Source organism: Anas acuta, chromosome 32, assembly GCF_963932015.1.
Source record: "Anas acuta chromosome 32, bAnaAcu1.1, whole genome shotgun sequence".
NCBI lineage: Eukaryota > Metazoa > Chordata > Aves > Anseriformes > Anatidae > Anas > Anas acuta.
The window spans coordinates 293075-306816 of NC_089010.1; the positions used below are offsets into that span (position 1 = coordinate 293075).

At 40.1% G+C, this 13742-nt stretch overlaps 2 protein-coding genes across 3 annotated transcripts; both read right to left on the reverse strand.

Annotated features, from left to right (window-relative positions):
* Window positions 1-307: 307 nt before the first annotated feature.
* LOC137846428 (ATPase family AAA domain-containing protein 2-like) lies at window positions 308-4826 on the reverse strand. 2 transcript variants are annotated; one of them, XM_068664369.1, is made up of 4 exons: window positions 4516-4825; window positions 4180-4295; window positions 3619-3793; window positions 308-877 (listed from the first exon to the last, which is right to left on the reverse strand). In XM_068664369.1, exons 1-4 carry the CDS (start codon window positions 4531-4533, stop codon window positions 833-835), a joined length of 354 nt encoding a protein of 117 aa, XP_068520470.1. In that variant the 5' UTR covers window positions 4534-4825; the 3' UTR covers window positions 308-832. The 2 variants fall into 2 exon arrangements, with proteins under 2 accessions (XP_068520470.1, XP_068520469.1); XM_068664368.1 differs by lacking the exon at window positions 308-877 and adding an exon at window positions 2913-3247 and having other exon boundaries at window positions 4516-4826.
* A 3717-nt stretch (window positions 4827-8543) lies between these two features.
* On the reverse strand, window positions 8544-13740 carry LOC137846427 (ATPase family AAA domain-containing protein 2-like). The gene is made up of 5 exons (XM_068664366.1): window positions 13394-13740; window positions 12299-12345; window positions 11147-11300; window positions 10246-10324; window positions 8544-8730 (listed from the first exon to the last, which is right to left on the reverse strand). Exons 1-5 carry the CDS (start codon window positions 13483-13485, stop codon window positions 8644-8646), a joined length of 459 nt encoding a protein of 152 aa, XP_068520467.1. The 5' UTR covers window positions 13486-13740; the 3' UTR covers window positions 8544-8643.
* Between the last annotated feature and the right edge of the window lie 2 nt (window positions 13741-13742).

The following is a 13742-nucleotide window of genomic DNA, read 5'->3' on the forward strand; positions in this document are numbered from 1 at the left end:
AGGAGGTGGAAGAGGGTGGATGGGGGGGAAGGTGCCTTTGGTTTCTTTCCTTTGTTTCTCACTTCTCTATGATCCTATATATATAGGATAATAAATAGAGAGCTACATATATAGAACAAAAATATCAAATAAAAGTACTTAAATATGTTTAAGAAAGGTCAAATAAACAAATTTAAAATATCTTAAAATACGTATATATTAAATTTTATATCCCTATATGAGATACTATTTACTAAATTGCTTACAAATAACAGAACAGTGTGCAACAAAAGTCTCTGGAGAGGAAAAAGTATGTTGAAGACTACGTGTCGGACCAGAAGGCTGAGATTTCTCTCTTAATTTCCTAGTAAGAAAAAAAAAAAGACAAAATTATGACTCAAACTACTATCACTGATCCGGGGCACAATCAAATGCAAACACGTCCCCTATTCATTCATAAGTGAAGGATTGAGACCAAAAACACAACTTCATGATGAAAGCGCCCAAGTGGACTAAATAATTAAGTAAACAGGTACAACTTTGGGAATGAAAGGTTTGGTTATAGAACTAACTACCTGGTGGTATCATCCTGACCATATATATCCAGTACCAGATTTGCCCTCCATGGAACAATGCAGTGTCTCCACATACCACTCTTTTGTTCAGGTTGTCAATTTTTTTTCCCCTATAAAGTTGGACTTTGCCATGGTAGCACTAATGTTGAATTTCAGTTCTCACCTCTGTATTTAGCAAGTTGAAGAGGAACTCTCTGTCAAAGCGTCCTGGTCTTCGTAAAGCAGGATCTATAGAATCCAGTCTGTTGGTAGCTCCGATTACCACGATCTCCCCTCTGTTATCTATGCTGTCCATAAGCGTCAGAAGAGTTGAAACAATGGAACTAATAGAAAAATACAAGTTTTACTTACCGGTTCAGTAAATTTTGTTACATTCCACATGACTTTCTTCCAGGAGTAGTCATAATGGACAAGCTTTTTAAGGACAAGACTCGTTTTAAGACATAAAAAATAGGTAAGTTAACACAGACCACATGCTGATCTCAGGCTTAGTAAATTGGTTTCAACTATCGTTTAGAAGCACCTGTTTTGGCATTGAGTTACAAGTTTTCAGGATAAATTAACGTGTTCACAGTAAATTAAACAGGTCATCATCCTTTTTTTGTTTTTTTTCCATTCCCCAAAGATCAAGCAGATTTTATGTAGGTGCAAAACTGTAATACCTATGAATGTCAGAATTGCGTGGAAGTGCACTTAGAACAGTTGCAGAAATCTAGACTCAGGCCAATCTTTATCACAAAACTTTGTCATAGCCAGAACCAAGAAATCCCTACCCAACCACTAGCACATTGTAATCTCTTCACAGACCAAGCATTAGGAATCACCAACCCCATAACACAGTACTTTTCCCACACTGATGTATTTTTTCCCTAAGACTAAGATTGCAGTCACCAAGCAGATACCTCAGTGAGAATCTATACCAGCCTTACCACATTAGGGAAAGCACACCAAAACCAAGTTAAATATATTAGAAGCCACAAACTTGCTGGACACAAAGTTTAATCAAGACGTTTTAGCTGGGGTGCGTTTCATTTCTTAAGGGTAAGGCTATGCTGCAGTCTGCAGAGTGGGAAGTTTATTGGTCAAATAAATTGATTAGTACTCAGTTCTGTGGTGATGCAGGTCCACTGCTCCAATCAGGCATGCCAAGTTCAATGAGACCAGACATCTCAGCACTGCTACTCCAATTTCCAAGTTCTGTTCGGGTCTCTGAGACTGCTTGATCTCAGCATATAGATCGTGCAATTAGTGTTAAACTAAAAATGAAACTCTACAATGAAAGTGTACAACTGAGTATCAAGTATCCATTGTCTATGAATTCAAACTTGTTTATATTTTACATTTTCTTTGAAAGCTATACCTCCATACTGTATGTATATGGAAAACAATCTAAGTACAGCTTCAGCTACCTTAGCGACATTTAAGTAAAAACAGGAATTCAAAATACTTGTTAGAATCTGCAATGCGGAAGGCAGTGCTGTGCAAGGGCTACGGGTTATAAGTTTTGCTACCAGCTTGCCTTGAGGGATGGAACAACTAGGAATATATATATGAAATTTTTAGTTTACATAAGATACGGATATTGAAAAAGCTTCTGAATTCCCCTACAAGCATAAGGCTTAAGATTCCTAGAAAACCGATTTTTTAAACACCAATTTAGTAAGGCCAACAAATGATTAATATTTGCTATAACAGTTGAAAGTTACGCATTTTAGCTAACACCAAAGTTCTGTTTTCCAGGCAGGCTAGAAATTATGGTCAAAGTATGGAACAAAAGCGTAATCAGGTATAGAACTAAAGTGTTTTGAACTAGTTTCTTACTCAGCTTCAAACATTTTTGCTAAGGAATGTTGCAGTTTGAAGACATACTGAAGACATGTTTTCCATATAATTGAGAGGCTGCCTGTGAGAATTCAAACACTGGTAAACATCATGAAATCACAGGCATCATAGGCCAGTTGAAACAGGAACTAATCTGGTGAGTTAGCACCTAGGGGTCTCACTAAAGGAAAAGAGCCACAAAGACACCTCTCATACTATCATTTAAGAAATGTAAACAAGATCAGGGGAAGAAGAGATTTACCAGCTAGCTCATGCCAGTCAATTTGGAGTATTTCTGGCTTTAGTCAAACTAGCACAACTGGCAGAAAGCAATCAGAAAACAGGCAGATGTGAAGGAAAACAGAACTGTCTCCTCCACACTGACCTATAAATAAGCTTTGTGTGAAACAAAAAAGAAAATTAGCCTTACGTGGTTGAGCAACATAGTCATATTAATAGAAAACAAGAATGATACCGAAAGATCAGGGGGTTGGCCTGTTCTCCCACGTGCCTGGTGACAGGACGAGGGGGAATGGGCTTAAGTTGCGCCAGGGGAGTTTTAGGCTGGATCTTAGGAAGAACATCTTTACTGAAAGGGTTGTGAGGCATTGGAACAGGCTGCCCAGGGAAGTGGTGGAGTCACCATCCCTGGAAGTCTTTAAAAGACGTTTAGATGTAGAGCTTAGGGATATGGTTTAGTGGGGACTGTTAGCGTTAGGTCAGAGGTTGGACTCGATGATCTTGAGGTCTCTTCCAACCTAGAAATTCTGTGATTCTGTGATTCTGTGAATGCGGTCTTGTTTACTGGAGCGCACAGGAGCGAGACCATCTATCTCGTCAAAGAAAATAATTGAAGGTCGCATCTGATAGGCCTAGCACGAAAACACAGAGTAAAACAGCATTATTTAAAGGAAAAATGCACAAAAACATCATGGTTGGAATGTCATCTAAACTACATCTTTCATTTTAGCCTCTGGGACCTCTACTGATAGAGCTTCTGGAGTATCTGGCATGACTAACAGAATACAGTCTGTCTCAACCCACTGTATCCGGGTGACAGGAAGCAAATCGTTCCAGTAGTTCTTACAGCTGACATTCACAGCAGAAACACTGGCATTTCCATTTCAGTGGGAAAAAAAAAACTAACAAAATACAAAAAAAGAGCAAGTTCTACTTAAAAACGTTGACCACAGAAAATAATGGTTTCAACTCTGACAGAATACACTGTGCATTTCAACCTCACCTGTTCAAATAACACACGAAGTTGGCATTCTGATTCCCCCACGTATTTTCTCATGCAGTCCGAAGCATTTCTCATAAAAAATGATATTTTCCTGTCACTTCGGCTATATTCACTGGCAAGTGCACGAGCAACTAGTGTTTTCCCTGTTCCTGGGGGGCCATAAAATAGACAGCCTCTGCAATAAAAAAGCAAAAGTAGGCAGGAAAAACAACTGGGCTTCCAGGCAACATGTTACAATTGACTTCCACTAGATAATCCCTTCTTGCTTACAACCTAATCAAGCTGACTTGTACATAAAACGGAGAACAAAACCACTCCAACCCAACTAACCCAACTTTTTAAAAACACCAGATGGTAAAACTTAAAATTTTAAGACATTGCTTTTATTTTTAACCTACAAATATTCTTGATTCTATCCGTTTTTAAGAAACCACTTTTTGCTACTACTAAAACAAACGTTCACCGCTGCCAAAAATGTTGAAGCATGGAAGCATATTGATACCTTAATTGAACTTTCTCCTGAAAACAGCTGACTTACGATTTATCACTGTAATGAGTTACCTTGGGGGCTGAATATTGAACCGCTGAAAAACTTCTGGATACAGGAGGGGAAAAATCACCATCTCTTTCAAAGCTGCGATGTGTTCCGAAAGACCACCCACGTTCTCAAATCCAATCTAAAGAGAAATTCAACACAACAGAGTTTGTATGTTAAAGAAAGCAGCAATCTAGATCAAGGTTTCATCAGAAATTATCTCAGCACAACGGAAACATTCTGGGCAATTTTTGAAGTTGCTTTAGAGAAAACCATCAACAAAGGTAGTTGTAGATGGCACACTGAGATCTTTCGTAATCCCTGGAAACACTCGCTGACACGATGATTAGTTTACGACTTACCGCACTATCTGTTTGCATTGCATCTCCCTGACTTCTTCCAACTTTCTTTTGATCCCTCTGAACTCTTTAGGTCCTGTTTCTGACGTTTCACTCGAAAAGTCCTGATTTGAATTAAGGAGAAGTTATAGGGCTTCTTTTTCTTTAAGACGCAGCTCGAAGATTTTTGTTTTTCATAATAATGCCAAGCAAATGTAGAAGACATTAATTAATATATAGAAGACCTAATTAATTGACATAAACTTACACAGTTACATTCAGATAAACTTAAACATGGCTAAATATTCATTTGAAGGAGGTTCATCCCTCCCCTATTCTCTAACAACAGCAACCTTCTTTGAGATATGCTCTCGCCACCGTCCTCCGTATCACACGTGCTAAGCAAGGGAGATGAGCAAGAGGGTGTAGAATCACTGATGTCATCTGCACGTCTCTGTCTGCAAGCAAGCATATAGACCAGAAAGTTCAAAAGAAAATAGAGCAGATACTCAGTAACACCAAAAATCAAGGGAATTCTATCTCAAAATTTACTCTGAGATCTATTTTCCAGTCCATTGTACTCCTTGGGAATCTGATTTCAAAGGCCATGACATGATTTTCCTCGTGACAACTGTCTGCTTTCAAGAATGCTCAACAAAATATCTGGCAATCAACAGCATTCTCTACGCACTAACTGCTTACAGAATCCAAAAAGCCTTTATCATTACTAAGGCAATTTATGATTTCATTTAGATCTTTTATTGTTTAAGGTTAACTTCACATATAAACATTAGTTGATTCCAAACAGAAACTAGAGTCAGTATTTGAGTGATAATTTTTTTTTTTTTTTTTAAAATCTAACAAAACTTCCATAAAGCCTCTCCCTCTAAATCGAATACAATTATTTTTGGTTTTAAGAAAATCATTTGTATCCTTCAAGATTAAATAGTCTGACTAAGATTTTTAAGGGGGGATTCTGGCTTCAGTTCCAGAACCAAAGAATTTCAGTTACAGAAACCCAAGACACTACCTCCATAATCATCTTATCAGTGACCCACAAATATCGGATTTAAAAAAGAAACCAACTTAAAAGTATCCACCTCCTCCCCTCCAAATATTTCTTTCCTCTCTACCTTAAGACTACCAAAGTACCGTTCATAAACTTACTCTGTAATTACCACTAAACTGAAAACCCTTTGAAGCATTATGCAGTAAGGAGACTGACAGCTCTACGGATAAGTAAGAGCTATCACTAGCCATACACCAACCTGGCACGTCTCCTACATTTTTGTGACCCAGCATTTTCAAGTGACTCTTTCTGTCTGACAGAATGGGGCTGGCCCGAGTTAGTCCTCTCTCGATCTTTGTCTTACTGAAAGGAAAGAATTTAGAATAATGATACAGATACATTTAAGAGAGGACGATATCACAAGATAAAGAAAATGCCACGTGTTTCACTCATCCCTAATTCCAGAAGAATTTTTAACTGTTTTTGCTTTTCATCAGTGCATGGTACAAGTGGAAAACTACGCCCTGCTTAAAGGTGAACTGAAAATCACAAGAGCAAGACTATTAAGTGTGATTAAGTACTGTTATATCAAGGATACATAGCACTAAGTATGCCAAACAGCAAAGAAATACAATGTGCACAGGACACACGTGTCTGATAAAAACAGTGAAGTTCATGTGCAGAATGAAGGTACAGAACTGAAGCAGAACTGTGTGCGCAAACACATGTATTTGCATTCAAAAGTTTTATCTCACTTATGTGCACGAAATAAGGTTTTAAGAGAAACTGTGCGTTCAACCTACTTTCCATAGGAGCTTGGTAGCGGTCAGTAGGTTTACTCTGTCGAAGGTTGTAACGCCTTGGAACATCTTCACCACCATTTTCTTTGTTCTCACTTCCTTTTGATGTTTGTAGTGTACCACAACATGACACCGAATCGTTAATTTGCAAAAGTACTTATATGAAATCCAAAATGCATTACACAGATGCCTGTAAGTTTTATTATTATCATTATTTTAAGGACACAGTGGATCCTGCAAAACCTTAAGATGAATTTATGCAAGTCACGTTTCAGAAATCACAAATCCTAGCAGATGAGCATGCATCTAGACTTTGTTCTGTCCTCTCTGAAACTGCTGATGGACTTGTCATCAGCCTCAGTGTTTAACAACAGGCAAAATTCTGTCCTATTGCTTAGCTAAGATGCAGATCTTCTGAAAACAGCTATTTCAGAAAGTCGCTTCTTAGTTTCAGAAAGTATTTAATGGAAAGGGTTTTAATAATCTGTAGGGCTAAGACTAAGCGTAGTAATCTAAGTCCAAGTCTAGCTCTGCCACAAATTCTGTGAGCAATAATGGGCCAGACACAGGCTTGAAGCTCACCAATGAGAAAACAATGCCAAATGCACATAAGCTTAGGCCATTAGCTTCTGTCAAGTAACCTGAAGTTGTTTCATGAAAGATGGTAAAAAACACAAGAACCAGAGTGCAATTATCTACTGGGTTCTGGAGAATATCCTCTCACGTTAACAGCAGGACACCGAGGAAGGAACATACATACTCCGTTCACCTACCTGTTTGCCAAAAGGATCTTTTTTTCTTGGAAAGCACTGCCCTCTTTGGTTTTTATTTTTTAACCCCAAAGGCTGCATTGCTTTCTGAATGCAAGGTAGGTGCCATGGGTTATACAGACAGCACACGGAAAACTGAGCGATCAGTAAATGAGTTTGTGATCACTACCATCTCCAGTCCTTGGTGTTCCAACCCTTCTATCACAAAAGCATGAATTTCTCTGCTTTATTGCTCCTCTAACCCTTTCCTTTTTCCAATAACTTCCTTTAAAACTTCCTTTATAACAACACTGACACTTTCCTCACTCTTTTCTGGCGTATTTTTTGTTATAAAAGTATATTCTAGCTCTTTCCTGATTTAAAATTGTAGTTTGCATTTTGATCATCAATTAATTGACCCGGGCTCATTTCCCATTCAACATGCTATTTAAAATTCCTCTCTACAAGTCTCTACTGCACAGCTCCCTGAAACCCACACACTTTAACCAAGCTTCTCCCTCTAGACTGGCCCCCGCCTTGTATTCAAGCTACTCTTGTTAAGACTTTGAGCTAGTGTTTTCCTAACTAAACCTCCAAAGGAGTCAACTCTGCTTCTCCCTTACTAGTTCGTGGCCCAGCCATTCTTCCTCTGAAGAACTTCCCTCGGGTTCCCACCTGCCACTGTGCATCTCTCTGCTCCTCTGCGCCTCTGAAGGGAGGAGCAAACTATTTTCTGGGGCTCAGCCTCCTGTCACTGTCTCTCTGAGCTCCTTTGCAGGTGTGCAGGTGAGCTCTATCACATAATCTAACTCGTCAGCTCATCTACTTTTTTTTTCACCTGTTCTGAGCTCACTACAGTACAGCCCTAGAGCTCACACTAAGGCTTGTGAAGTGTCCTGGTTACAGTTAGCACAGAATTAATTTTCTTCCTAGTAGCTGGTGGAATGCTGTGTTTTGGCTTAGGATGAGAAGAGTGCTGATAACACCCCGATGCTTTAATTGTTGCAGAGCAGTGCTTATACTAAGCCAAGGACATCTCAGCCTTTTGCTCTGTCCTGCCAACGGACAGGCTGGGGGTGCAGTAAGAGCTGGGAGGGGACAGACCCAGGACAGGTGACCCAAACTAGCCAAAGGGGTATTCCATACCATCTGACGTCATGCTAAACAATATATAGGGGTGGCTAGCCGGGGGAAGGGGGCCGGCTGCTCGGGGTTAGGCTGGGCATCGGTCAGCGAGTGGTGAGCAATTGCATTGTGCATCACTTGTTTGTACATATTATTATTATTTCCCTATTATCACCATATTATTATTATTGTTATTATTGTTATTATTATTTTGTTATTATTATTTTCCTGTCTTATTAAACTGTCTTTATCTCAACTCACGGGCTTCACTTTCCATTTCTCTCCCCCGTCCCAGAGAGGGAGGGGGGAGGGTGAGCGAACGGCTGCGTGGTGTTTAGCTGCCGGCCGGGTTAAACCACGACAGAAGTCAATAGCAACACAGAATTTTTACAGAAGACAAATACCCAGTAGATTAGCTTGTTTCAATTGTTTAAGACAAGGCTTTTGGTTAGAACAGAGTAAAGAAAACTTAAAACCAGAACTCAATCTCATCTGGACTGACAGGTCCAGTTCTTTCGAAGTCCGACTTCACACAGGTGAAGATATCAAGGTTCTCCTAATTCCAAGCAGCAAGAAAGATCGGTCACAAAGGTGCAGAAAAACAGACGTGCATACACGTACATCCACTGACAGGCACGTCTGTCTGTTGATGCTTACACAGTAACATTATCGAGGCACCCCGTACACACACAAAAAATAAATTATTGCACAAGAGGAGAGAGTGGGAATATGATTGCGTGCACCCACAATCAGTAACAAGAATTTCTGCTCTAAACCAGGGCTCAGTACATGCAGTGGTTAAATACTTGCCCAGATACAAAACTGAGTGCGTTAGTTAATCATAGGTTAATAACCTACAGCGTGACAGAACCAAGGAAAAAGAACTACCTTTCTAGCAGACATACCAAAAGAAATCATACAGGCGTGTGAGAGATGCTAATAAAAAGTACTGTGGACAATTCTGGATTCATTTCACAGCCCTGGGCAACCAGCTCTAGCTGTCCCTGCTTGAGCAGGGGAGGGTTGGACCAGGTGACCTCCAGAGGCCCCTTCTAACCTCAACCATCCTGTGATTTGAGAGAATAAGGACATTCAGAGCTAAACAAAAAGCTATGAAAGTAGGTTATCGGGAAGTTTTAAAATGATGTGCCTATCATTCAAAAGAACAGTAATTTAATAAAATAGTTTAATTTAATAGAGCAAAACTAAGACAGAGGAAGTATGATTGCTGCATACAACTTTAACAGGGGTTCCTCTAGAGACAGGGGTTTATTTAAGCTCTCAGGCAAGGCCAGCACATGAACAAATATACATAAAGTAGCCATCAGTTCATTCAGCTGGAAATTTGAAAGGCTTCCAGTTCCTGAAAACTCTGGGAGCAGTTTGCAACCAAGGAAGAACTCCGAAATGCAAGTTAGGTCAATTAAAGAAAACAGCTCCATTTGCCTGTAACAGACGATTAAAGCTACATGATACTGGAGATTCTTTGTGAGCTCTCAGGAAAAAAAACGTTAACAGGAATCAAAATTCGAGCGAGTGACCAACACAGGAAGCTATGCACTGCCTTTTGTTAAGCTTTCCAAGTAAGCGCGTTCCTGAGCATGACGAGAAATATGATTTAGGAGTTAAGGATAAAAAGCTAAACAGCTTAAACTGCCAAGCTGATGGAAAGCACCAGTCTTTTTGCATATTCAGTCCCCCAGGCAGAGCTTTTAGTAACATTTGGAGTAAAAACCCAAGTCCGAAATAGCTGTTTGTAAACCGTGCCCATTCAAAAAGCAGAAGGCAATTCAGAAACTGGAGTGGAAGACATGCATTGCAGCATCTCCCCGTTATCCCACATCTTCTGCAGAAGATGCTTCCTCCACTCTTAAAAGATATCTGGAGCACAACCGTATCAGTAAGACATGAAGATATAACCAGAGAGCAAGACCAAATGGTAGTTTAGACCACGCTATTCTTTGGAAGGAAGTTATTTCAGTTCAATTAAAATTACAACTAAGTTACTTCCCTACGTGAAATACTCTACAAAAGTGGCAAACTGACGGAGTACTTGCTCTGTCATTTGTACCTCAACATCTTCCCAACATCTTTGGCATCTACGCATCTGCTCCATTTCAGCCATTTTTTGTAGCAAAACTTCCGCAGTACTAAGATACAAAGTTGACATGTAAGAGCAGAGTTAGGCATGTATGAAAAAAATAAAACAGCACACATAATCAGTAAGAGATTTTAATGGAGTATGCACAAAGCAAAAGTCATTGGCACTTAGCCAAGATTTTAGACATTACCAAAAAATCAGGTCAAATCTTTATTTTTGATAGAGATTTAAGAACAAGCTTTTGAGGATTTGCAAACATACGCTGTTTTCAGGTTTATTTTCCCCTCTTACCGAGCACATTTAAAATATATATATATAAATGCAGGAGGACAATAAGAATTCTGACATCCTAGTAAGATGTTATAAAAAAATTATGTCAACTTTTAATCCTACTTAAGTTGCTCTGCACAATAGCATTAAGTCATTTTTTGTTAACCGAGGAAAGGCTGTTTGTTCTTCTCTACATGGGAATCTCAGTTTCGTGTTGTAGAAAATGATGAAATGCAAGGAAAGCAAATTCTGAAGCAGAAAACAATTTTGGCTTCAGAAACAGAAATAAACCATGGACAGAAACGCAGAATCCCTAGGACTACTTTGCTTTGACTGTATCAAACCGTCCTCAGTTTCTTAATCAAGCATTACATTCACTTTTGTGAGTATGGAACAAAAAGTTCATTAAAAATGAACGCACTTCTGATGCTAAGAAAACTGCCAAATGGGGAAAACTCAACGAATTGAACTCTCAATGCCAGGAGCAGCCATACCTCTTTGCTGTCAAAATACAGAGCAAGTCGAGGCCAACATCATGCCATAGTGCAAAGGCTTGCTAAGAAAGATCATTTTAAGAGGTCTGCAAGAAAAGATGACTTACTTTGTTATAAGTTTGTCAAATAGAATGGACGAGTTAGTAGTAGAGTACCGACTGCGTCCGACGCTACAGCTGCGGCGCAGCTCCAAGTCCCTGTTTTCTCCGTGGACTCGTCTCACAGTTTTTGCACCAGCTCTACTCCTCAGTGTTCTGGTGACTGAAACGCAGAAACAAAGTATTTTGAAACACTGAAGATGGGATTCTCCTTATTTCACCGTTGCTCTTGTAAAATGTAAACAGACAAACAAAAAAGGCACCCTGAAGTGGATTGATTTTTCTTTAAATTTCAGATCAGAAGTTGTTGTCACAACCACTGCATTCCACTTACTTACCGCTCTGCACGTTTAAACTGTCTACTTAAAACTGTGACCTGTAGAGAAATTCTTAAAGAGACTGAAAGCTAGCCAGACAAAAACAAACGTGCAACTTTTGTTCCATGCAGGAGGGAAATCTACTCCAGTTATTTCTGTCTTGGAAAAGGGAGAACAATCAACACCTTTCTCTAAGGTGTTTTCACTCCATTCATGTCAAACTGTATCTAACAGTGCTCAAAACAAACACTATTACATTGCAAGCCTCTTCCTAAGAGGTGTATGTTTTATTACTCTGTTTATGCATGCAGCACTTTCATTTCCTGCATTATGATCTAACAGCTCAAGGAGGTAAGAATCGTTTCAAGAGAAACACCCAAACACCACATAACTCAAACTCGTGCTTTTTAGAAAAAAGCCTGCCCATTGTTAACCATACAGCACCCTTTGGCACACGTTTGTTGCTTGCACTGTCATTAAAAGAGCCAAGAGGACAAGGGGAAGGGAAGAGCTACGCCACAGTGGTGGTAGGATCACAGCTAAGGTTTACTTTTGTGGTTGCCAACTATAAAACTAAGTTTGAACCTACCAAGTATCAATTTACTTTGCACAATTAGAACAGTTTGCTTTGTGCCTACCAAGCTGCAATTCACACTGCTCCCTCCCCAAGGAATTCATAAAATCTCCTATTTGCACCTACCTCTCTTCACAGAAAAGTCACTGATGAGTGAATTCAGCTGACTACAGAAGGCTTTGGGGCCAAATGAAAGCGATGGAGTGACCAAGTGCCATCCTCTTCAGTAACCAGCGTAAATAGGTATCCCGGGGAGTTACAGCCACTTACCTGTGTTATATTCTTTTTTTTGTTCCAATTTCGGCTTTCTCAACTGCCTACATTAAGAAAGAGGACAGGGGAGAGAAGGGAGAAAAGAGTATTTGTGTTAGACCCATCAAGGTGGGAAATTTCACCATGTTTACAAGCCAGTGCTCCATGGTATACAAAGAGAAGCCTGTAGGCCTCACGGAGGATCCAGACCCCAAGTCTGTTGCGTACCATATACACGCGGTTCTGTATGTACCCACATTTCCTAGCTTGCTCATGTTGAATTCTCAAAATTATGAGCAATAGCACCCAAGCGGATAAGATACATGTCCTGGTTTCGGTTAGGACAGTTAGTTCTCCTCCTAGTAGTGGGTAGGTTGCTATGTTTTGGCTTAGGAAGTGTGAAAGGATGTTTAGAAGAGTGCTGATACCACCCCGATGTTTCAGTTGCTGCAGAGCAGTACTTACAACAAGCCAAGGACCTTTCGGTGTCTCACTGTCCTACTAGCGATCAGAATCGGCGCACAGCAACAGCTGCGAGGGGACAGACTCAGGATGGCCGACCCCAACTGGCCAAAGAATTCTATGCCTTATGGCAACACGCTGCACCATGGATAGGGCGGGGCAGCCGGGCTGCTAGGGGTTACGCTGGGCACTGGTCAGCGGGTAGTGAGCAACTGCATTGTACATCACTCGTTTTGTACACATTACTATTAGCAGTACTATTATCATCATCATCATCATTATTTTCCTGTCTTAATAAACTGTCTTTATCTCAACTCGCAGGCTTCACTTTCCCGTTTCCCTCCCCCATCCCAGAGAGGGAGGTGGGAGGGTTGGAGAAGGGCTGTGTGGTTTAACCCGTCTGGCAGCTAAACACCACAACAACACCTCAAAGGGGTTGGGGAAAAAAACACATGTTTTTTTAGAAAAGCAGAAGACTTCCACTGAGAAGCGGGATTCTAGTTTTAAGGTACCGGTATGCCATCAGCATGCTCATAGGCCTCTGCTGATTTTAGCCGGAGGTTTATCAGGCCACAACTCACTGCACATGCTTTCTCTCTTGCTTTTCAATCTACAAATCGAACAGAGATTGAACATATAGAAATACAGTACCTTGAAAAGCGTCTTCTGTTGACATTTCCCCTCAGTATCGCCATACTTTCTTCAAAGCTAGAGACCGAACACCGCAGGATGCTTTTTCTCATTGATCTTAAACAGCGTCCGTTGAAACATTCAATACTGGTAGAAGAATAATCCTAGGGAAAGAAGGAAATAAGAATACATTTATGCGAACCACGTAGATTCACATAAAGAAATTCTGCCTCACGCAAGTTTAATTAACCCTCCTGACTTGGTAGAGGGGCAACTAATGGCAGGCAGACACTGAAACGCTGCTGTGCTCAAGAAAAACCTGGGAAAAAAAAAAAAAAAAAAAAGCTTTCAAAACTAAAGCTTCCCTCTC

Coding starts and splice junctions, on each gene's coding strand:
- LOC137846427 (XM_068664366.1), bottom strand. CDS start 13,485: ATGAGAAAAAGCATCCTGCGGTGTTCGGTCTCTAGCTTTGAAGAAAGT. Junction 10,325..11,146: donor TTTGACAAACTTATAACAAA/GTAAGTCATCTT, acceptor TTTGTATCTTAG/TACTGCGGAAGTTTTGCTAC. Junction 8,731..10,245: donor GATGTTGGGAAGATGTTGAG/GTACAAATGACA, acceptor GCTTGGAATTAG/GAGAACCTTGATATCTTCAC.
- LOC137846428 (XM_068664368.1), bottom strand. Junction 3,794..4,179: donor TTCAATATTCAGCCCCCAAG/GTAACTCATTAC, acceptor TTTTTATTGCAG/AGGCTGTCTATTTTATGGCC. Junction 3,248..3,618: donor TTCGTGTGTTATTTGAACAG/GTGAGGTTGAAA, acceptor TTTTCGTGCTAG/GCCTATCAGATGCGACCTTC.